The 26,260-nt window shown below is 38.4% G+C and overlaps 1 protein-coding gene across 9 annotated transcripts in view; it reads left to right on the top strand.

Moving 5' to 3' along the window:
- The window catches only part of GRIP1 (glutamate receptor interacting protein 1), a 395,387-nt gene that overhangs the window by 288,308 nt on the left and 80,819 nt on the right, over positions 1 to 26,260 (top strand). For all 9 annotated transcript variants that reach the window (XM_087723475.1, XM_087723470.1, XM_087723471.1 and 6 more), the window contains exons 3-6: positions 17,605 to 17,740; positions 20,392 to 20,537; positions 25,115 to 25,198; positions 25,548 to 25,623. In XM_087723475.1, coding sequence (XP_087579601.1) covers positions 17,605 to 17,740; positions 20,392 to 20,537; positions 25,115 to 25,198; positions 25,548 to 25,623 — 442 coding nt within the window. The remainder of the gene's footprint in view (positions 1 to 17,604; positions 17,741 to 20,391; positions 20,538 to 25,114; positions 25,199 to 25,547; positions 25,624 to 26,260) is intronic.

Here is a 26,260-nt window from a genome sequence, read left to right on the forward strand (position 1 = left end):
GCTTGGACTCTGACTGGGTAGATTCGGGTGAATCAATGGGTATGAATCTTGTGGAGACTATCTGGGATGAGTGTGACCCTGTGACCCCCGAGGTCATGGACAGGATTATGAAGAGACTTAGTGCTGCCACTTGTGTGCTGGACCCATGTGCCTCTTGGTTAGTTTCGGCTTCCTGGGAGGTGACATGAGGCTGGCAGTGGGGGGCACCATTTTACGGTGGTTCTCCTCCTACCTGTCGGATCGGTCACAGTTCATGCTGACTGGTGGGCAGGGATCGACCCCGAGGTGCATCACTTTTGGGGTGCCCCAGGGGTCGGGTCTCTCACCCTTCCTGTTCAACATATATATGAAACCGCTGGGTGAGATCATCCGTGGTTTTGGGGTACGGTATCATCAATATGCTGATAATACCCAACTTTTCATCTCTACCCCAAACCACCCAAATGATGCTCTCGACTTGATGTCCCGATGCCTGGAGGCTGTGCGGATGTGGATGGGGAGGAACAGGCTCAAGCTCAATCCCTCCAAGACTGAGTGGCTGTGGTTTGTGTCATCCCAATTTGTGCATCTTGTTCCATCATTGATGATAGAGGGAGAAATTTTAGCTCCCTCAGAGAGGGTCCGTAATCTGGGAGTCCTCCTGGATATGCGGCTTAGTTTAGAAGAACACCTGACGGCCATGACCAGGGGGGCCTTTTACCAGGTTCGCCTGGTACATCAGTTGCACCCCTTCCTGGATTGGGATGGTCTGTGCACAGTCACTCATGCCCTCATCCTTTCTCGCCTGGACTACTGCAACGCTCTCTACATGGGGCTGCCCTTGAAGAGCACCCAGAGGTTTCAGCTGGTCCAGAATGCAGCCGCATGGATTATCATGGGGGTACCTAGGTGCTCCCATGTTACGTCCCTTTTAGGCGGCCTGCACTGGTTGCTGGTTGTTTTCTGGGTGCGATTCAATGTACTACTTATGACCTTTAAAGCACTCCATGGCTTAAGCCCAGGGTACCTGCGAGACCACCTACTGCCACCGGTAGCCTCCCACCATCCAGTGCGATCCCACAGAGTTGACCTCCTCAGGGTGCCATTAGCCAGGCAGTGTCGGCTAGTGACTCCCAGGGGGAGAGCCTTCTCTGTGGGACCTCTATGGGATCCCCAACCTCCAGTCCTTCCGACCCGGCTGAAAAAGTTTGCTTTTCCAGCAAGCCGGCCTGGCCTGAACAAAATAAAATAAATGATTGATTTAATTGTTAATTTTAATCTAATATTTAAAATGTTATTGTTAATATTAATTGGGTTTGTTTTTGGATACTCTATCTAATTTCCTTTTTAACTTTTGTAATATGTGTTTTTCTAATGTTGTACGCCGCCCTGAGTCCTTTGGGAGAAGGGCGGCATATAAATCCAATAAACAAACAAACAAACAAACAAAAAGATCACAGCAATTACATGTTTATATTATCTAAAGTTAACATGCTCTGGACTGTTCACAAAAATCTGTTTCATATCTTTTAATTATATTAGTAATAATCCTTGGCCATTCACTGGGAATTCTGGGAGAATTAGTTCCTTACAGTTTATGTTGTTGAGATAATTCATAGACTGAAATCGAATTTTTGCTGAATTTCTTCTCTGGTTTTTGCCATTATAATCATGTCAGACTTTAAAACATTGGGCATTTGAATCTGGACCCTTTCAGTTAAGAAGTAAAAAATATCTGAAGGATTGCTGCAAAAAGTATTTGAAGAACATGACACATAAAATCATTCAGATCTAAATCAATAGATAGTTCTTATTTAGTGACTGCCTCATTTAGCAACCATTCACAGTTATGACTGTGTTAAAACAAAACCCTTTGCGACCAGTCCTCATATTTAAGATCTTTTCAGATCTACGTGGTAAAGCAAAGGAGAGTTGATTAACATCACAAGCACCGTCATGGTTTCACTTAGTAGCCATTTTACTTAACAACTGAGTTCCCAGTCCCAGTTGTGGTCTCTTTTTGAAGATCACTTACACTTTTCTTTTTATATCCTTGACATGGAATAGGATAGCTAGAATGTCAAATAAGGAAACCTTTTTGCAATTCCACATCCTGTTTTCTGCATCTCACCAATTTGGAGTTAATATGCAGTGTGCTGATAGACACTCGAGATACTGCAAGTAAATGTAAATGTTTAAAATAATTGCTTATATTAATTGTATCAATTATGTAATACCCACTACTGAGTGTTCTATTTATTCTAAATACCTATTACACATCTGCCTAGTAAAGCATTGTGAAGCGATATATGTCTAAATATTATTGCTATTTATACTTTTGGGGTTTATAAAATTACTCACTTTATCACATTTATCTGCATTTCCTCCAGATATCAAGAAGGTACATTTTCTTCCTGCCCCCAGTCTGTTTATTTTTTATAAAGCAGGATAATGTTGAGAGGTAACAGCTGGCTAAGTTAGGGGTTCTATTCCTGAGCTGATTCCCACAACAAAACCTGTGCTTTCCTCTCCCAATCAATTTTTCCCCACATCAGTAGTTGTGTGTGTGTGTGTGTGTGTGTGTGTGTGTGTATGTCACAACCCCTGTTATGCCCAAATATTCGAATCCCAGTAAGGGTATGGCTAGCTGATGAGAGCTAAATAACTTGAAATAAATCTATACTTGTCTCCCTTTATTTATTTATCAGCACAAATACAACATACACACACACACACACACACACACACACACACACACACACACACACACACACACACACACACACACACACACACACACACACACACACACACATATATATATATATATATATATATATATATATATATATATATATATATATATATATACTTAAAGTCACAACCCCTGGTATGCCCAAGTGTGGGAGGAAGGTCACACTTCCACTCTCTGTCATTAGGCTCGTCACAAGAGTCCATCCAGACAGAAACCCAATATTTTTACTGTTGCCTTTGTTATATTTGTGTTTTTATTTGTGCTGATAAATAAATAAAGGAAGACTAGTATAGATCTATTTCAAGCTATTTAGCTCTCATCAGCTAGCCATATCCTTACTGGGATTCGAATCCCAGTAAGGATATGGCTAGCTGATGAGAGCTAAATAGCTTGAAATAGATCTATACTAGTCTTCCTTTATTTATTTATCAGCACAAATAAAAACACATATATATATATATATATATATATATATATATATATATATATATATATATATATATATATATATATATATATATATATATATATATATATATATATATATATATATATATATATATATATATATATGCTTACTATGTAAGGAATTAAGTATTGTGTAGATATTGGTATAACCAATATATGTCTTAGTTTAATCCATGATTTGTTGTAGAGAGTAAAGAAGACAGAAATAGGCCAGATCATTACCAAAGCGGCAAGGATAAAAACATAGCTTAAGTTCCAAACAGGCATAAAATATGCATAAAAGGCTCAGATAGATAACTCTCTAATTCACGTAAATATAAAAAGGGGACGAGACACAGAATAATCAAGCTTACAGCCATTCTCAATAAAAGTCGTCTTGGCTTTCTTGTGAAGTTGCTTCTTAGACTGGTCAACTTGGTGGGGCTGACATGTGGTTAGCTCTGTGTGAATGTCTTGTCCTGTGTTGTTCTTGTTGTTCAGAAGGATAGAATAAAGATCATCTGAAATGTTACTACCACTTGATAATACCCTAGTAAGATCACACTTGGAATATTGCATCTAGTTCTGGTCATCACAATATAAAAAAGGTGTTGAGACTCTAGAAAGAATGCAGAGAAGAGCAACAAAGATTATCATCCAGGGGACTGGACACTAAAATATATGAAGAATGGTTGTGGAATTGAGTATGTCTAGTTTAATGAAAAAAAAAGGACTAGGGGTGACATCATAGTAGTGTTCCAATATATAAAGGGCTGCCAGAAAGAAGAGGGGGTCAACCTATTTTTCCAAAGCACCTAAAGACAGAAGAAGAAGCAATGCCTGGACACTAATCAACAAGAGAACCAACCTAGAACGAAGGAGAAATTTCCTGACAGTCAGAACAATTAATCATTGGAACAATTTGCCTCCAGAAGCTGTTCTGACTTAGGCTTTCTGAGAAAGCATAAATCACAATATTAGTCCCCAAAACCTTCTTTTATTTATATGGCTGTAAATTATGGTCATTAACGGTCCTCAAGGTTTCATAAACAGTCTGTGAAGGTTCCAACAGATGTCTGCTCGAGTTGCCACAGTCTTTCAGGGAAACATTGATAAACATCCACCTTATCGCTCTTGGTCCTTGGAATACGGCCAGAAGCCTAATTGCCAAATGCAGAACAAGGCCAAACGTAGCACAGAGTCAAAAAGAACTTTTCCAAGCTTGAACTGACCAGATGAACTACAGTATTTTTCGGAGTATAAGAGGCACCTTTTTTCCTCAAAAAAGAGGCTGAAAATTTGGGTGCGTCTTATATATCAAATACAGCATTTTTTTGTCTCCCGAAGCCCTGAGTCCTTCACAAAAATTGCTGTGCATACCCTTATGGAGGCTTTCAAAGAGCTCCTGGGGGCTGGGGAGGGCAGAAATGAGCAAAAAATGGGCTGTTTCCCCCCCCCCCCAGCCCTCAGCAGCACTCTATAAGCCTCCAGAAGGCTATATGAAAAGGGGCTGTTTTTTGCTCATTTGTGGCCCCCCCAATCCCCCCAGGAGCACTCTGCACTCCCCCCCCCCAAGGCTATTCATGCCTTTTATTTGGAAAAAAGGGGAGGTTTGCAGAGTGCAAAAACTTTTTTTTCCTTTGGGAAAGCTCTTTAGTTAGAATGATTGATGAGAATTACATTGATCAGGTGCTGTGTCAGCAGAAACAAGTTTTAGGTGCTGCAGGTTGTCAGCAATTTCCTTCTCCAGCACATGGATAAATACACCTGGAAACATTTACCTACTTACCTACTCTCTCTCTCCCTACCTATCTACTGTATCTCTCTTTCTCTCTCTCCCTCTATCTATCTACCTACCGACTGTATTTCGCTCTCTCTCTCTCTCTATCCTTCTATCTATCTACCTATCTACCTACTCTCTCTCTCTCCCTACCTATCTACTGTATCTCTCTCTCTCTCTCCCTTTATCTACTACCTACCTACCTACCTAATTACTCTCTCTCCCTACCTACCTATTGTATTCCTCTCTCTTTCTCTCCCTCTCTATCCCTCTACCTACTAACCTACTTTTTAAAAATTCCGAAACTCCGAAAAATGAGGTAATTGCTTCCTGCAAAAGCTCATGTCCCGTTCACTCCTCTTTTATGTCTTATGGGAGGAGCCAATCATCTCCAAGCCTTACTCCCAAGTCAACCCTGTTTTCTTAATTGTTCTTGCCTTCTGGCAGCTCTGTGCATGCACACACTGGGAACAGGTTCCTGCTGTTCTTCTGCCTCACTGATATCAGATTCTGGAGGCTCTGGAGGCAGCAAATAAGTACCAGATGGCCTTGGTCCTCTCTCTACCTCCGATGCAGAGCCCTCGTCCAGGACTGGCCCATGTTCTTCCCCAACCTTCTCACTGTCCGAATCTGCGGCCAGCTCTGCTGGCCACTGGCAGGCCACAACAGCACCAACACTGGAGGTTTTTAAAAAGAGATTGGACAACCATTTTTCTGAAATGGTATAGAGTTTCCTGCTTGAGCAGGGGAGTGGACTAGAAGGCCTCCAAGGTTCCTTCCAACTCTGTTCTGTTTTTCTGTTAATATTATTGAAAAGATACAAAACAATCTTTTGCCTGGCTTCCTGGCTAAAATATCTTCTAAACTTTTCATGGCAGACATCCATTTTGGCCCAATAGAATCAGAACTGAATTTCATCAATGCATATGGATATGAAATTTTAATACAGTCTGATGGTTCTCAATAAATAAAGATAAATAAACAAACAATGTGAGAAGATTTTTTTAATAATAATGGCAGCGGAGTTGATCACAAGTCATTCTGTCATCACAATTATGATATGTTCCTAGTGACATCATTACACAAGCTTATAGAAGTACATAAGTTGAAGCATTTGTGTAATGATTTCATATCACGTGTCATCATCTGCTGCAACACCTATGAATATTAGATAAAAATAATTATTCTTAATTATAAATATTATCAAAGGAAGTTAAATATACATTCATAGACAGCAGCTATTATAAATACACTGAAGAACTAGGTGCATATACGTGTACCCAAGTAATAATATATACTTAGCAGCAAAATAACAAATTTATAGCCAAACAAATTTATGATGATCAAGATATGTGGATTTTCTATTATGCTGCTCCATGGCATCATGATATTCTTTTTTTTTCTGATGGTATGCGTAAATAATTTGTGTCAAGTCCCATTTATTCAGGCAAGATCAAGAAAAAAAGAACCCCACAGATTTAATTAAGATACCTTAAGACTGTGCTAAGGCACCCATAGAATCTTGGAAAGTATAAGCATTTCTAGTCCTTATTCATAGAGAGATATGTAGATGATTTGAAATGCTTCTTCCTAGGTTTCTTGCCATCTGGGCGGAGATGCCATTTGTGAGAAAAGCTGTCAGATAACTCTCCTTCTCTCTCTTGATGTACCTATTTTCCCTGTCATTTCTTTCTCAGTCTCCCAGCAATATTTCACAGTTTGAAATATGTTTGAAGACAACAAGAGAAATACTTTTACTTATAGTTAATTGGCTGTTAGAGTCATGATAGGAAATTCTTTTCTACTAAATTATAATTTTTGTATGTTTGATACATTGTATCTTCTAGTTGCAGATCACATTCCTACTCAAAATAAAGGCAATAATGATTGCCTTTAATTTAAAGATTAGATCCTATAATCTATGAAGAGAAATGGAGTGATCTTAAAAAGGCACACTTTGCTAAATTTACTTTTTAAAAACATTTTTTCTGGATTAACTATTCCAAAAAAACAATTAGAACTTTAATTGTTTTTTCATTTAATGCTGTGCACAATCATTATGTCTTAAACGTTTTCTTTTTGGTTGCACAGTCAGTCGTAATCTCTTTTCTTTTCTAATTAAGAAGACACATTATGGCTGCTTTAAAGGGAATGCTATATATTAGAAGTTACAGCTTAGTTGGTTGTAATACCTATTCTGGGAGACATCCATGGAAGTTATTAATAAACAGTGGAACTTAACTAAAGCATCTAATAGGTATATCATTCTTCAAACTGATTTTACAAAAGTTTCTTAAAAATAACAAGTGCTGCAACATAAAGCTTCTTGTTTTCTCTGTGCTTGAAAATAATACACAGCAATATGAAACAAATATTGGTTCATAACTTAATATTCTCTTTGATGTTCCCAAGCAAAAACAGCAGCAGTGTTAACATGAAATTTAAAGTAAGCAGTTATATGTTCAGGGATGTGCAGTCGGGAGGCAGAGCCTCACCACTGTCATCATGAAAAGAAAAAAAATGTAAAAGGAAAAAGGCAAGAGCTGAGGTCAGACTGAGCTAGTTGCTGCCAGAGTCACCGTGGATTACTCTGCTTAGGGCTTAACTGTTTTAAAAAGCCTCTAAAAAAGCACCCTCTACAGGAGGAGGCAGGAGAATGACGTGCCTCATCTAGTCTGACTTTAGGTGTTTTATGATCACTCGAGCAGAGTTAAGCAAGGGTTAAAAACCTAAAAATTCCAGACGTAGGTGAGGCACGTCATTCTCCTGCCTCCTCCTGTAGAGGGTGCTTTTTAGAGGCTTTTTAAAACAGTTAAGCAGTCATCCACGCTGACTCTGGCAGCAACTAGCTCAGCCTGACCTCAGCTCTTGCCTTTTTCCTTTTACATTTTTTTTCTTTTCATGATGGCAGGCAAGAGCAGAGTTGAATTCTCTCTGAACAGCTGGAAAAGGTACGTGTGGGTCGGAGGGAGGGGGAGGAATTCAAACTTCATCCTCAAGTGTAGATCCCTCCCCAAGTGTAGTTTGATTGCAGGCAGAGCCACATTGCCTTTTCAAACACACACACATACACACACGCACACAGCTGGATAAAACTATATAAGCCCAGCTTCACTGATTACAAGTTTGAAAAGGCAACGTGACTCCACCTGCAATCAAAGGCTCGGATCGGCTCCAATCCAATTTCTGTGTTTGTGTTTGTTTGAGGGAGAGTGAGTGAGAGAGGGAAGGGGGTATGAGAGATAGTCCAATCCAACTTCTCTGTGTACGTGTGTCTGTTTGAGAGAGGGGGGAGGGAGGGAGAGAGGGAGGAAGGAGGGGGAGGGAGAAGAAAGAGAATGAAGGAAACTTTTTCGCAAAGGAGAAAAACAAATGCTGTCGCTTTAAATCGGAACTGAGCATGCCTGGCTGTGGAATTCTGGGAGTTGAAGACCAGAAGTCTAAAAAAATTTGAAACCCCTGTGTCAGTGCCTCACCAGCCATAAACCTCACCGCACGTCACTGCGTTATATACATTTTTTCAGTGATTCACTCTTGTTAGTAAACATAGAAAGAATGCATATATATATTTATTTTTCTTTATTGTTACATAATTATAGCAGAGGCTACCAAATAAAGAATCTGGATTATAAATGCAGAGTTCAGAGTAGGATCTGAGGTCATTGAATTAGCAAATCTTGAAGCAATTTTTAGATTCTAGTTCAAAACATAATGCCCTATTCAAGGATGTGGGTACAGCTTAATGGTGGAGCTAATTCTTTGGGAAAAAATGTTCTACTTGGCTTTTAGTGATCCCTGGCAGCAACAGGAAAGATTCATATATAACATTATCAATAATTTCTGACAGTTTTGTTGGGAAAGTACTGAGGTAGATTGAACAACAGTATATCATTTCTTACATTCTTCTATAGATCTTTTGAATCACTGAATTTTAAAGAAATTAAATCTTACTAAAGTCCTTATCTGTGAAGAAGAATAACACTCGGTGAATCTCCCATGTCCCATTTAGGCAGAAAAAACCCTAATTTAAGTTTTTTTTCTTTATGTTGTTTAGTTTTTCTTGTTGGCTTTATATTATTTATTTATTTTTCCTTAACTGGATAAATAATGATCTCACGTGATTGACCTCAGTTGAAACCAATGGTTGAGCTGCTTCAAACATCTTCAAATAAATATGACAAAAAATATCCTATTTCAGAGTAATTATTCCTTCTTTGTTCCTAACAATTAAACCTCAGGTGCATCAATGAAAATATATGATGCTTTTCTTACATATATATGCTTTAGGAAAATATTGTTTTATGCACTAAAGGGAGGACAACCGATAAAATCTTATTTAAACATATCTCATTTAGTTCTAATAAATTCCATTAGACTTTCTTCATGAATATACAGCCTTTTTGTTATATGAAAAATCAATAAAAGAAAGATAATAAGCCAGTTGAGCTAACCAATACTGGTTTGTTACTTACTTTCTTGTATAATGTTTTGTAGTATAATTGACATGTTGCTACAAATGTTATATAAAAAAGAATACAAGAGAAAAGAAGTTTTAACTCCCAAATAAGCTTTTAAATATTTTGGGTTCTACTTTGGTCCTATCTACCCTGATTAGTAAAACTCTGCATGCATAGCCAGGAATAACTTCCAAGGCAGCTGAATGAATATGGAAACAGATGGAGGTGATGTAGACATTTCAAAAATTATGCTTTGCAGACACTTCCACATGTTTTGAAGGATTTTGTTTGAAAGAGTGACAAGACCATAATAATTTTTTGATAATACAGAGAGTTATTGCTTCAACAAAGATGTTGTCATGGTCCCATGAAACCAGCTGTCAGTAGTTGCCTCAAGCAATAATTGACAGAACTGGAGGAGAAATAAACTCCATGATGAACCACAGTTTGTTTCAGTAGTTTGATACTTTTCACTTGATTTCTGTCATGACATTTCTGGGTTGTTTTGTTTTTGTTTACTTGCTACCGTTATTACTATTCATTATTATTACAACATGAAATCACAGCTGCCAGTTCTTTAGCTGGTGTTGGTTGTCATTCACATCAAGTTTTTCCCCCAAGAACCTAGGATGTTGTAATGTATTGGCATAGTTTAGGTGTAGCCTAAGCAACATGGCCTCTGTAAGTTCATCTGTAATTGACAGAGGAAATTTTGGTTAATACACAATTATGTGTAAGAGTTCTTCTTACAATTCTTTTTGATATGGCACCCAATGTGCTGATAACCCCTGGGACCACCATGGCCATTTTATGCCATAATCTTTTAACTTTTCCAATCTTGATACTTTGTGATCTTTTCCAATTCTTTATCTTCTATTTTACTTTGCCCTGGTATTGCCACATCAATTATGCACACTTTTTTTCAAAAACAGTTAAATCTGTTGTTATATATCAAGATTTTATCAGTTCATGTTTGGAAATCCTACAATATTATGGTCTACTTATTCACTAATACTTCAACTATATGTTCCCACCAATTTTTCATTACTGGCACATGATACTTTTTACTGATGTTTCAATGAATGATATTGACATCTGTGTTATGTTGTTGTTTATAATCATTTGTGGAATTAAACTGTTATTTTTAATTTATGGGGAAAGGGCTATTAGAAGGCAGTGTCTCTAAAAATGAATTAGCCATCTATGTGTGATGGTTTTCTATAGATGTTATATTTTCAATTCATTATAGGTGCTAAGGCCCTGCTTTTCCTTGAAACTGGTTAAAGGATTAAAATGAAGTCTAAAGATTCATGCTTACAAATTAAGTACAAACATATTCTCTACAGCAAAGTTTCTATTCTGATAGTAGACACACCCTCAGTATAAAGTAAATAATTACTGTGATGTCTTGTGACAGACCAAATTGAGCTATAATAAAACCCTGTTCAGCAGTAACTGAATTCTCTGACAATGTTCAAACTATAGGTAAATGAAATAATGACAAAGTTTAATTGTTGACCATAGCATGATAAAACATTTCAATTACACAGAATATCAATAATAATAATAACAAACAACAATATCTGCCCATCTCATGTTCTTGGTAAAGATGCAATAGGTGAATAAAAATGCCAAATCCAGTCTAAACATCTAGCTAATTATGTGACAAACCTTAATATGCTACCAATAGTAATAGGTTTAATGGGTGCAAGATTGAAGAAGCTGAACAAGGAACATTCAACAAGATGTATGAAATCAGAATAAAAATTATTAAATTATTTAGGGTAAAACTGAAATGTGGAAATGCTAAAAGACATTTGTATGAGAATGAAGAGTGGAACTGAAGAATGTTTAAAATGTTAAGAATCCACAAAAATGTGAACTTGCAGTGTAATTGACGAAATGTTAAAATATGGATATGATTTGCATGTGAGTGCCTGTGCAATTTGTTTGATGTGTGCGTGAATAGAACATCTGTGCCTGATGGCTGTTTTCCTATACAAATAAAAAGATAGCAAGAGGGAATGTAAAAGCTAGAATGGGATTAGTTTGTTAAGTGTGCCTGAGCAGGTGTATGGCAGCATTCCAATTGAAAGCTTACAAGAGGTGACAATGAGCAAAATTTGAGAAGTGGTGTTATGCTAGATAGGGGGTGTGCAGATCAGAAGATTCCTCTTTAGCAAGCCATTGAGAAAGTCATACTTGGAGTTGGTTCTCAAAAAGGAGAGAAGTGAGACATTAAAGGACATAAAATGCCATATGAAGCATGTGTAGATGTAATAGACGGCATGAGAAACCATAGTGAATGGTTTCAGTATAAACTTTTGTTAGGTCTCCTTTTTCATATCTCATTCATGTGTGTGTGTGTGTGTTCATAGATTTTCATGGGTCTAGGTATGCTGGTCTTGTTGCATTTTCCCGTGTAAGATTGAGATTGTCTTGGCAATGTTTCAGCGAGGTCTCACTTGCCATCTTCAGGCTGGGTTTTCGGCTTAAAGTTTATATATATACACTGCTCAAAAAAATAAAGGGAACACTTAAACAACACAATGTAACTCCAAGTCAATCATACTTCTGTGACATCAAACTGTCCACTTAGGTAGGAACACTGATTGATAATCAATTCCACATGCTGTTGTGCACATGGAATAGACAACAGGTGGAAAGCATAGGCAGTTAGCAAGACATCCCCAATAAAGGAGTGGTTCTGCAGGTGGTGACCACAGACCACTTCTCAGTTCCTATGCTTTCTGGCTGATGGTTTGGTCACTTTTGAATGCTGGCAGTGCTTTCACTCTAGTGGTAGCATGAGACGGAGTCTACAACCCACACAAGTGGCTCAGGTAGTGCAGCTCATCCAGGACGGCACATCAATGTGAGCTGTGGCAAGAAGGTTTGCTGTGTCTGTCAGCGTAGTGTCCAGAGCATGGAGGCGCTATCAGGAGACAGGCCAGTACATCAGGAGACGTGGAGGAAGCCGTAGGAGGGCAACAACTCAGCATCAGGACCGCTACCTCCGCCTTTGTGGAATGAGGGACAGGAGGAGCACTGCCAGAACCCTGCAAAATGACCTCCAGAGGGCCACAAATGTGCATGTGGTTGCTCAAACAGTCAGAAACAGATTCCATGAGGGTGGTATGAGGGCCCGACATCCACAGGTGTGGGTTGTGCTTACAGCCCAACACTGTGGAAGACGTTTGGCATTTGCCAGAGAACACCAAGACTGGCAAATTCACCACTGGTGCCCTGTGCTCTTTACAGATGAAAGCAGGTTCACACTGAGCACATGTGACAGACGTGACAGGGTCTGGAGAGGTCGTGGAGAACATTCTGCTTCCTGCAACATCCTCCAGCATGACCTGTTTGGCAGTGGGTCAGTAATGGTGTGGGGTGGCATTTCTTTAGGGCGCCGCACAGCCCTCCATGTGCTCGCCAGAGGTAGCTTGACTGCCATTAGGTACTGAGATGAGATCCTCAGACCCCTTGTGAGACCATATGCTGGTGCGGTTGGCCCTGGGTTCCTCCTTATGCAAGACAATCATAGACCTCATGTGGCTGGAGTGTGTCAGCAGTTCCTGCAAGACAAAGGCATTGATGCTATGGACTGCCCCGCCCGTTCCCCAGATCTGAATCCAATTGAGCACATCTGGGACATCATGTCTCGCTCCATCAACCAACCACAGACTGTCCAGGAGTTGGGGGATGCTTTGGTCCAGGCATGGGAGGAGATCCCTCAGGAGGCCATCCAGAGACCAGCCAGACCGCAGCTGCATCATTAGCCACTTTAAACCCCTCCATTCCATACATGAAGCAGACTGACACCCACCAGGAAGACCTGGCACGACCACAAACATGAAGCCAAACCACAGCAACGCAGCTCACCAGCTCAAATCCCCCGGCAACTCGGACTAAGGTGAGCACAAACCCCCCAACCAATCAGAACACACCTCCACCCAATCAGAACACAGCCAAGCTCCCACCCAATCAGCTCACACCCCCACTGGCAGTTAAAAGGAAGAAACAGTTGCGATCTCGCATTGCTCCTGGAAGCACGAAGCCGAGCAAACCAGCCTGAAGATTGAGACTTCGTCGAAACGTCGCCAAGACACTTCCAAATTTACGCGGGAGAAAACCCGAATAACCAAAGACCTACATACAAACACCCACGAAAACCTCAGAAAACAAATGTGTGTGTATGTGTGTATGTTTGTGTGTGTGTATATGTGTATGTATGTATGTATGTATGTATGTGTATGTATGTGTATATATACAGGTTCGATTCCCAAACATGGGTATGGCTAGCTGATGAGAGCTAAATAGCTTGAAATAGATCTATACTAGTCTCCCTTTATTTATTTATCAGCATAAATATAACAAATGTAACAAAAAGGCAACAGTAAAAAATATTGGGTTTCTGTCTGGATGGTCTCTTGTGACGAGCCTAATGACAGAGAGTGGAAGTGTGACCTTCCTCCCATACTTGGGCATACCAGGGGTTGTGACTTTAAGTATATACCTCCCACCCTGGCTGGCTGATAAGGAGTCATTCTCTGTAGCTCAAATGGTTAACTCCCTGCCTGGGAGGCAATGGAGCACAGGTTCGATTCCCAAACATGGGTATGGCTAGCTGATGAGAGCTAAATAGCTTGAAATAGATCTATACTAGTCTCCCTTTATTTATTTATCAGCATAAATATAACAAATGTAACAAAAAGGCAACAGTAAAAAATATTGGGTTTCTGTCTGGATGGTCTCTTGTGACGAGCCTAATGACAGAGAGTGGAAGTGTGACCTTCCTCCCATACTTGGGCATACCAGGGGTTGTGACTTAAATACATACACATATACACATATATATACATACACATATACACATATACACATATACACACATACACACATACATACACACACACACACACACACACATTCTGTATTTTTCGGAGTATAAGACACACCTTTTTTCCTCAAAAAAGAGGCTGAAAATCTGGGTGCATCTTATATATCAAATACAGCATTTTTTGCCTCGCAAAGCCCAACCCCCTTCACCAAAATGGTCGTGTATACCCTTATGGAGGCTTTCAGAGAGCTTCTGGAGACTGGGGAGGGCAGAAATGAGCAAAAATGGCCCATTTTTTGCCTCCCCAGCCCCCAGCAGCACTCTATAAGCCTCCATAAGGTTATGCATGCATTTTTTTAAAAGAAAAAACAGGCCCATTTTCTGTTTGTTTTTGCCCCCCCCCCCGGAGTACTCTGCAAGCCCCCCCCCAAGACTATTCATGCCTTTTTTTAAAAAAATGGCCCCGTTTTCATGAAAAATGGGTCATTTTTGGTAGGTTTGCAGAATGCAAAAACTTTTTTTTCTTTTTGGAAAGCTCTTTAACTGATTGATGAGAATTAAATTGATCAAGTACTGTGCCAGCAGAAATAAAGTCTTAGGTGCTGCAGATTGTCAGCTATTTCCTTCTCCATATAAATACACCTGGAAACATCAACCTACCTACATTCTCTCTCTCTCTCTCTCTCTTTCACCCTAACCACCCTAACCACTGCGCCGAGGTGGTGCAGTGTTAGGATGCAGTACTGCAGGCCACTTCAGCTGACTGTTATCTGCAGTTCAGCGGTTCTAATATCACCGGCTCAAGGTTGACTCAGCCTTCCATCCTTCCGAGGTGGGTGAAATGAGGACCCAGACTGTGGGGGCGATATGCTGACTCTGTAAACCGCTTAGAGAGGGCTGAAAGCCCTATGAAGTGGTATATAAGTCTAATTGCTATTGCTATTGCTATTGCTATTCTATTTCTCTCTATATATATCCCTTTATCTACCTACCTACTCTCTCTCTCTCCCTACCTACCTACTGTATTCTCTCTCTTTCTCTCCCTCTCTATCTCTCTATCTACCTACCTACTTTTTTAAAAATTTGCCTCTTCAAAACCTTGGTGCATCTTATACTCTGAAAAATGTTTTTTTTAGGGTGCGCAGAAAAGATATTTTAAGGCTAATGTATTTTTCATTTAAAGTACAAAATTGTATCGAATTTAATATAAGTATTTTCTCTACTCAATTTAAAAACAATGAAGGCTAGGGCAGAGAAACTGTAGATCTAGATGTTACTAAACAACATATCCCAGCATTTCTTATCACTGCCCGTGCATCTTGAAGCTACTGGAAAATTCAGTTCAATTATACATTTATTGGCATATTCCAACTTCTGGAGCAAAATACCTCTTTAAATCATATCTGTTCCTTCAAAAGGGATGGTGGGTTTTTAAAATAAACAATGCTTTCAGCATACAAAATTCTATTTTTATTTTTTGTCTGATTGTGTACGTGAGGAACAAATTAGAAAAAGATATGTCTCTTAGTCTTATGGTAATTTTACATGAACCCTTTGAATCAAATAACTTCTGCCAGATTAACCTTTTTTATCATTGAGTGTCTTCCTTTCATTGCCAGAAGATTACATGCCAGAACTACTTCAGCATATAAAAATAAGTAAATGTCATAGTAAGCTATGGATCAAATGATTAATCTTTCTGCATAGCTCAGTGCTCCCCATGTTTATTTATGTACGTTTCACGTATTTCAGTAGAACTTACTCTTATATAATTGTGCAGAAAAATGCAGGTTTAACCCAGGTCTTACTAAATTAGCTCGAATAAACTAACAAAACAATGTAATTGAAAAATGTGGCTGCAATGAATCTGATTTATGAGGAAATATTGAGAACATTTAAGCTCAATAATTGGGTTGTTTAATGTTGTTTATTTGTTTGATTACACAAAATTTGCTAGAGGAAGTCTGAAAGGGCAATGGATGCAATGTCATAACACGTGTTTCATAATTTTGACATCATCATGGTTAGAAATGTAAAAGTACAGAAAAGACTATAAGAGAAAGCAAATCCTGTAATCTCAATTCTTCCCTTGCTATTTTAGAAGGTTTTCCTCCTGTTGTGTGTGTAATCAACAGTTTTAATAGTAGGAAATTCTTATGGCAATCTATGGAACTTAGATTTGGGCAAGGGCTATCCTGTGTATTTTCATATAAAGCTCTAAAATATGCATTTTTAATAATTGCTTATATTTTGGCTGCAAAAAAAAACATGTGATAATCATTGTTGGAAATTTCAAGTGTCCCATATGAACACTTGTAATCAAAATTTCTGAATCTCTGGAATACCTTTTTCCATTTATCAATATACAAAATGGCCACTAGACCTTGGAAATCAGAAATGCAGAATAAGAATGCTAACATTGTTGTTGAATCAATTTTTATGGTTAGTCATGTGTTTTAAGCTTTTATATGTAACACACATTTTAAAAATAAACAAAAACAAATATAAATGATGAAATAAAATAATTATTAGAAGGACAATCTGAGACTTTGTGCTAGACATCTATACACAATATATATGGTATTTCAATAGGTACCAGCTCTTCAACTTTGCAATTCTATTTATAGTAGTAGTAACTCCTATTGAATTGGATTATTTCATTATAATTAAGATTAAGATAGAAAACCTTAATGGATTTCATTACTTAGGACAGGATTATGCTAAGGGATGTGATTTTGGGGGGTGAAATGGAAAAGCCTACACTTGAGTTTTTCATTAGATTTTTTTTCAAAGTAAGAAGATTACCAGATTAGCAATTTAAGGTTTTGTCAAAATATTTTTTATTTTATTTACAAACTGTAATTTGTTCAGAGAGATATATGTTTAATTTTTTTTTATTTGGATTAAATTAAATGTATTTTGTCCATTGATTTAACTAGAAGTAGTATTATGTTGTATATAATCTTTAAAAATAACCTAGCACTTTTTTTTCATTCTGGAAGCTGCAAACAATAGAATCTGTTTACTGATTTATTTCTCAGGACTAAGTCATTGTTATGACATTAAAACACAGTGTAGTGGTTTAAGTGTAGTAGATCTCTCAAAGCATACAAAATTCTTACAACAAAATAATATCTTAAAAGCTAGCAAATTTATTGTGAAATAAAATTTGGGGGAATAGAATCCATTTCATCATTGTATTTGAAAAAACAAATACAATACAAAAACATTTTTAATCTTTATGGAAATTACATTGTTTCTGAAATTATAGTTTGCAATATAAACTGTAACTGAAATTACAGTTTAAAGTGTAAACCGTTTTAATGGTAATTTTTTTTTTCAACAGAGGAATTCAAAGGCTCAACAATAGTTGAACTGATAAAGAAAGAGGGCACTACTTTGGGACTTACAGTATCTGGTGGAACAGACAAAGATGGAAAACCAAGAGTGTCCAATCTTCGACAAGGAGGAATTGCTGCTAGGTAAAGACATTTCAAGACAAATAACAGACACACAGACAAAAAGATAGCTTCAAGTTCCTCAACAATAAATAATAGACACCTTTTATCTACGTTAGGCCATTGGAGAAGAAACATTAGAGAAGAATTTTGATAGTTTTAAAAGTTGAGAAATATTTCAAGATGCAATATTACAAATAAAGAAAAGGTTTAGTGATATGCAGAATCCATTCTGCAATCAAATGGTGACAAAGAATTCAAAAATTTAAATAGATTGTACTGTGACTAATTCTTAAATTGGCAACTTATTCTACTTGGGGACAATTTGGTTGTATTTCACTAAATCTAATGTTGGTAGAAAACATGCCTCACATTAAGGAGGATGCAAGTTTAATCATTGCTATCTCAAAAAGTGAATGATTTTCACATGACACTCTGAAACATTATTCTCCTATCTAGTACATTTTTTGTTTATTTATTTATTTTATTAACCACATTTATATGCCGCCCAATCCCGAAGGACTCTGGGCGGCTTACAAAAATAAAGAAAAAAAAAACATAACAAAACACATAACGAAATAAACGGTTTAAAACAGCAACACCTCATACATTCATTCTAATCGGGGCTGGACCTCAGTAGTGAGGTCAACAGCCCCAGGCCTGCTGGAACAGGCAAGTTTTTACAGCTTTCCTGAAGGCCATGAGAGTGGGTATAGTCCGGATCTCTGGGGGTAGCTGGTTCCAAAGAGTCAGAGCAGCCACAGAGAAGGCTCTCCTCCGAGGGCCCGCCAGCCGACACTGTCTGACTGATGGCATCTGAAGGAGGCCCAATCTGTGGGATCTTACTGGCCGCTGGGAGGTATGTGGCAGTAGGCGGTCTCGAAGGTACTCTGGCCCTAAGTCATGTAGGGCTTTAAAGGTGATAACCAACACCTTGAATTGCATCCGTAGACCAATTGGTAGCCAGTGCAGCTCGCGGAGGACAGGTGTAACGTGGGTGTACCTTGGTGCACCCAATATCGCTCGCGCGGCCGCATTCTGGACTAACTGCAGTCTCCGAACGCTTTTCAAGGGTAGCCCCATGTAGAGCGCGTTGCAATAATCCAGTCTTGAGGTGACAAAGGCGTGAGTCACCGTTTGAAGTACCTCCCAATCCAAATAGGGCCGCAATTGGTGCACCAGACGTACTTGGGCAAAGGCAGGGGGGCCTTTAGCCGATAGATGATGTTCCAGTTTCAGCTGTGAATCCAGGAGGACCCCCAAATTGCTGACCCTCTCTGAGGGGCATAAATTTTTGCCCCCCAGGGTTAAGGATGGACTGTCTAAGCAGTCCTTTGGGGGCAGCATCCAAAGCCACTCAGTGTTATCGGGAGTGAGCACAAGTTTATTCACCCCCATCCAGATCCTAACAGCCTCCAGGCATCAGCACATCACATCCGCCGCTACACTGAGCTGGCACGGGGCAGAAAGATACAGTTGAGTATCATCCGCGTATTGATGGTACTGTACCCCATGCTGTCGCATGATCTTTCTTTTTGAGAGATCTGTGTCATTTAAGGTGTCAAATTATAGAAATTTGAACATGTAGAGACTTTGTCAATCAAATAGCCAACAGACTATATACAAAAACAATTTGACTTGCTTCCTAAAATAGAGACTTATTTTTGCTTTGTAAGACTTTTATATATGGTAATAATAATGGTACACAAATAAAGGAATACTATATTGCTATATATAGAATATCGTATCATTATTTTGAAAATTAGTATTAAAATAATATATTTTAACTTGTAAATGAGGGGTCATTGGTATTTTCTGAACTTGTTTGTTTTCTTGCAGATGTTTGGATAATGTTTTATTACCCAAACTAGGTAACAGCATCCTAGATCAGACATATCAACACAAGGCCCGCAGGTCAGATGCAGCCTGGGATGTGTTTGATATGGACCTCAGGGCTGCCTTGGAGACAGTGATGTGCTGGCCCTGCTCCCTGAGCCCCAGTTCACCCCAGCCAGGCACTCCCCCTGGGAACACAGGGGGCAGCGAGTGCACAGGGACAAGCAGTGCCCACAGCAGCAGGTGCAGCTCATTGGCCCCTTAGCTGCTCATTGGCCAAAAGCAATGTGAATCTGAGATACCCAATAAGCCATGCTTGGCCCCATCCCACCTGCACTGTTCTAGTGCACCTTGGGGTCTTGTAACCAATGCAGTGCAGGCGGGCCTTTTAAGCAGCAGGTGGAGGCAGAGGTGCAGGGTGGAGGCATGTGATCCAGCTCGTCGGTTGTGCAGATGCCCATCCATGCAGGCATAGAATACTTGGCAGCTGCAGGCAAGTAAAGACAGAGGGTGGGCTACGGTGTGGCAGCCTAGTCAGTTGTTGTCATTGCCACATTGCAGCCCCTGCCCGCTCAGTCTCCACCATCCAACCTTGTCCTCCAGCTCCTACTGCGCATGTGGGACAAGCTTCCTGTCCGCTGCCACACCTCTGACGGTCCTGGTGAATGGGAAAGGCGGGGAGTTCCTCTCCACAAGAGTATGGGTAATGAAATGTCTGCAAGAAAACAATCAAACTCAGAGAGCACCAAGGACCCCTCATTTCAATCCTGAGCTACAAACATGTAAATGTTATAAGCAAATAAAATACAGTTTCACTGAAGAAGAGATGTGTATTGCAGAAGTGACCAACTGGATGTAGGAGATTACATCAAATCTGTAAATGGAATCAACCTGACAAAGTTTCGCCATGATGAGATCATTAGTTTGCTCAAGAATGTTGGTGAGCGGGTTGTATTAGAAGTGGAGTATGAGCTTCCACCTGCTTGTAAGTAATAATTTATAAAATAATAATCCTGTGTAAAATGTTTTTACAAAAGTAAAATCAATGGGTATATTAAACTGATGGTATGGTACAAATATGGTAATAGCTTTTTCCCCACGTCCTTCTCTCCTCCTGTTTCACACGCTCACTGTTTTGTTCTTTAATTTCTACATTAGCAATGCTTGTTTGTTAGCATCATTTATCTAGAATATCATTTGCAAATGCTTATAATTACAATGGGTGGTCTGTGTGTTGCCACCCTATTGATGAAGGCGGCAGAGCTCTCTAGTACTATGATGATTTTTGCCTAATCAGATATTATTCTTAAGAAGAGTAATTTTTTTGGTATCAAAATGAGTGATACCTAAGTTAGGATGTTGAATTTAATAGCTTTAGTAACAATAGCCATAGCATTTAGACTTATAAAGCACTTCACAGTTCTTTTACAGTCCTCTCTAAGATGTTTACAAAGTTAGCATATTGTCCCCAACTATCTGGGTCCTCATTTTACCAACCTTGGAATAATGGTGGATTGCAGGCATTCCGGTATGGTGCTCCGGAGGGCTCACCCACCCGCCCGCGCTCCTTACCTGTGCTTTATGCTTTTGGCGCTTCCACGCATGGCGTGAAAAGGTGCCTGTGCGATGCTCTGCGGAGCAGCTGGAGCATCGCAGAGGCTTGTGGAAGCGTCATTTGATGCTAGAACGCATGGCGCACCTCACGCATGTGTTTGTGCACCGCACATGTGCATGTGGGTAACTCAGGAACCGTTCTAACCGTACTGGTTGGTACGAAATCCGGAACCCACCACTGCCTTGGAAGGATGGAAAGCTGAGTCAACCTTGAGCCAGTTGTGGATCGAACACCATGATAGCTGTCTAGCTAGTACTGTCAATAGTTAGTCAAAATGTACACACACAATTTCTTATAATGCAAAAGGCACTCTGTTTAAAATGTCCCCATTAGCTCCAGGAGCAAAAAAAAAGTTCTTGCCTGGTTTTAGATTAATTTTGAGCTAAAGAAGAGTGGATGGAATCAAGGGCGGGTTCTGGCTTCCTCTACTGCTGGTTCGCTAAGGGCCGCGCTTCATGCATGCACATGTGCAGTAGTGAAAAAAATGCTTTTGCGCATGTGCAGAAGCAAAAAACAAGATGGCGCTGCCTATGGTGCCGCCGATACAACCAGTTTGGGGGGGTGTCCGGTCGAGTTACTACCCACTTGGCCGAACCGGTCCAAACCGATAGGAACCCACCTCTTGGCGGAATGCTCGTAATGTTCAATCTGAGCACACACAAAAAGTTTCCTTCCCTATCCATACTGGTTGGCAAGTTCCAGTTTAATCTCTGGTATATCTTGTTATCCTTGAGGATCATTGTAGATAGAAAATACTGAATTCCTAGTTTGATTCAGCATAAGTTAGTTTTCTGAATTCCCCTTCAAAGCTCTTTTCCCCGTTTCATTAATAGGGACATAAAGTGCTTTTACACTTTAATCTGTGTATACAAATCTGTTTCTTGGGTGAACTCTATAGTGTTTACAGTAAGAGCATACCCTCATTTGGATTCATAGATCAGATCAGTTGAGTAGCTTTTGAAATCAAACTGTTCTTTAAATTTAGATTGTCTTGAGGATTGTTCTTTCTATGTTTTTTTTGTAACACTGTTTTACTATATTGTATAAGAACTAAGGTTCTGTCAACCATTGGGAAGACACTTGATAAAGCACCTCTGCTCAGCATTTAGCATCTATCTATTTCTCAGAGTCTCTTTTTTAATTGCTTGAATAGAACTACAAAAATAAAAAAGTTAGAAGATGTAAATCTTCTAACTTTTGCTTAAATATTATATAGTATTTTCTATACCATAATGCTGCATCCATGAAGGGCTAATTCAAAGGCTTGTCTGTTGATAAATTATTGATCAATGGTCATGTTATTGCTTCACTGTCATTAGTTAGAGCTGCAGCATGCTGGTGCATTTTGCTGAAAAACCTCCCTCAACAGATTTTCAGCCATGACTTTCCAGTATTTCTATCTTCTTTTGGATTATCAAATGACTTTAGATTGCTTATCATATAGAGGCCATTTAGAAACTACATTAATTGTGTTATCAAATCTATAGGAGCTTCCCCCCGCCCGCCCTCTTGATCAGAGAAAAACTGCCGTCTGGCTTCTTGTCTCATATTTATCCATTGCCCTTTTCCCCACCATCTGGGGTTGAATGATCATAGTTCCTATTTTTACTGGAATCTTGAACTGTTCCTATGTTGAGTCCTTTTGTATTATTTAATAAATCAAACTTCATTTCATTTTTTTTCATTTATTAATACTTATACTAACTTCACTTCCTTTTCTTCATTTTTTACTGAAACTAAAGTTCTAAGCAATTCTGTAGTAGCTGTTATCACTATCTATTAAAAAGTCTGTCCCAGATATATTCCTTTTTTTTTTTTTTGCTCAGTCTGAGGAGCATTTTAAAGTTCAGGCGATCAGGAGAAATTTTTTGCATCAATTTCTAATCTTCTCTTTCTCTGTGTCTTCTCTTTCTAGGGGTTATATTTAGCAGAATTTGACCTTGAGAGTGACTGAATTTATCTCTTATCTCCAGTTGATTATCAGTGTGCACTACTTGCACTACTTCCCAGCTGCAGGCCTATCCATTGTCCTAGTTTGGTTTTTGCTATTGAGTAAAGGGCAAATCTAGTTATCTTTAAAATCCCCAAAAGAAGTAATTTGAAATCTCCTAAGTATGTTTCTTTTTGATAACCATCAAAGGCAAAATCGAACATTTAAAAGTTAGCACAATTGTCTTATATGCTCTATAACTAAAAAGCCACATAATATCTCTTAGATTGTATACTATAGCTGATATTGCAGAAGCTGTATATAATAATGCAAAATTGCTTGCAATTTATGCCATATAATCTCATTTATCCCATTCATAGCAATCTGCAACATCACCCTTTTCGGGTGCAAGATAATTTGAGTTGCCATTATTTTCAGTAATTTCTATACTCTATCCAAGAGGATAACATTTTACAGTATATTCATGATGCAACGAAACCCAGGGGGGGGGGGGAGAGAGATTTTTCTATTCTCCTTTACTGCCTATTTTTCTTCCCGAGCCTCCATTGCATCTATATTTGCACTTCTCCTGTCGGGATCAATTTTGGTGTAATGCTTTTATATTACTTGAGACTAAAACTATTCAGAGAAATAAAAAATATTTAGCTTTTGATGCCTCTTCTAGTGATCATCTTAACATCTATTTCTCAAAGAGGATTTTGAGCTCATCTATTTTGCTATTTTTGGTGTACTGGTTAACGCATCAGGCTAGAAACTGGGAAACCATGAGTTTTAGCCCCACCTTACGCACAAAGCTGGCTGGGTGACCTTGGGCCAGTCGTTTTCTTTCAGCATTAGGAAGGAGGCAATGGCAAACCACTTCTGAAGAACCTTCCCAAGTAAACTACAGGGATTTGTCCAGGCAATCTCCAATTATTGAACACAATTGAACAGAAAGAAACAGAAATTGCTATAGTGGCCACTATGTGGTCAAAAGTTGAGATAATCAGTTACATTATTGAAAACAGTTTTTGGCCATTAAATTGAAAACAGGATTTCGAAAAAAGGTTTGTAGTTCCCATTTCCCCTTCCTCAAGAGATAAAAGCTTATTAACTCAGCTAATACTAGAAGTTTAGAGTTAAAGAAGTTTGAAATCTGATATACAATACCATAATTTCTTCCAAGTCCAAAACAGGAAGATTTGAGGTCTTTGCTTTGCAAAGTTGGTGGTAGGGAGTACAAGAATTTACCCTTAGTTTCACTTTAAAGAAGACTTTCATTTGATATTTAGCAATTATTGGAATTCTTTTTAATGACTGCCTTGGTACTTAACAGAGAAATTGGATCCTTAAATTACTGTGTGTATATGTTCCAGCTTCAATATCAGCCAATTGAAAGCTGACACTAACACCAGATAATTTTAGAATATTAAGAGAATATAGCTCATTTATTATACTGAAGCAAATCTTCTATTTTAAGTTGTTTAGAGCCTGTAGATATAATCTGCATTACAGAATTTTTCCTCCTGCTTTGATTTATACCTAATTCTCATTTTCCATATTACTGCTACTCAAATTCATATCTTTGTATTAATCTCCCAGATAATTTCAATATTTCATAGTGGGGAAAAAGTTATCATTAGCATAATATAAAATATAAATAGCGGACTGTCTTCATATCATTAGTAACAAATACCAATAAATAGCTTGCCGGGTAATCCAAAAGCAGTACATTATCTAAGCAGTTGTGCTAAGAATTAAAAAACAGTTACCCTCTCCATATATATCTTAAGTTCGTCCCCCTGGCAGAAAACATTTCTGTGCATGTACAGACATGCTCAGTATACTTAAGAAAGTTCTTGAAAACACTTTTCTGAACCTTGGAGAAATACATCCTCTTCAGTAAACGTCCAAAAGGTTTGCTCAGCTCAAATAAATGATACGTTAATTATGATTAAACTATAAAGCTTAGTTTTGTTACAAACAATATAATTAGAAAGCTTTACTTATTTTTCAGCTGTACAAGGTTCAGGTGTCATTTTTAGAACTGTGGAAGTTACTTTACATAAAGAAGGGAACACTTTTGGATTTGTAATTAGAGGTAAGTTCCCCATAATAATTTGTTTCTCAAAATTTTATGAGCTGATTTAGTCCCATATTGTATTCTTTCGTCCATTATACATACTCCTCTCATTGCTAACATGGCTGAAATTATTGCATGAAAACTTAGTTGCAATCAAATATCATTATATGGTTTTCATGGAATTAGTCAATAAATATAATTGGATTCTGCTCATTATATTTATGAACCAGCCTCATTAATATTTAAGTAACATTAAAAACAGAAAGAAAACTTATGTTCAAACATTCTAAAGATATTTGAGATAATAAATGTGGATGTAGATTTTGATACAAGTATAAGAATGTGTTCATTTTATTGCCTCTCCTAGGTGGCACACACGATGACAGAAATAAATCCCGTCCTATTGTAATAACATGTGTTAGACCTGGAGGTCCTGCCGACAGGTATATTTCATTTTCTGGAGTGCACTTATACAAATTGACGTTCACAAATAGAAAGTTATAAATGCAAAAGGTCAAAGGCTGAATCACTGGAGGAAGATGCTAGTTAAGACAGAGAACTACTTTACAAAGCTACAAAGATACCCTCATGAATAATCATCCAATCTTAATAAATTACACATTTCATTACTTGTGTTATAACAAGTATTGCATAATACTACAGGATGTGAATTTTAAAGAAACATGGATTCTTTGATTAAATAGGGTTTAATATCTGAATGTTTAACAAGTGTTTAAAGTAGGGCACAGAGAAAAAATACAAGTTTAATCTTCTGGGTTTTTTTTGTAAAATTGTTTGCAAAACTTTTTATTTTCATTCTAAACAGTCCTTTAATTATTATTATTTTTAAAAAACCATACATTAGGAATGGCTTAATAGCTTATGAACATTTATTCATAGTACCATTAATTCTAGCGGTATGTTCTCCAAAACCTCTAGGCAACATTTATTTTTGCCCTTTTCTTTGGAAACTCAAAATGGGATATATCGGTTTTCATCGTTTTCTTTTCTTCTTTTAACATCAACCCTGCCAGGGTTAGAGAAAGACAGTGATAAGCCCAAGTTTACCATGTGAACTCG

The sequence above is a fragment of the Thamnophis sirtalis genome, unplaced genomic scaffold (genome assembly GCF_051295495.1).
Source record: "Thamnophis sirtalis isolate CommonGarterSnake01/CBP01778 unplaced genomic scaffold, rThaSir2_p1.2 scaffold_9, whole genome shotgun sequence".
Classification (NCBI taxonomy): Eukaryota; Metazoa; Chordata; class Lepidosauria; order Squamata; family Natricidae; genus Thamnophis; species Thamnophis sirtalis.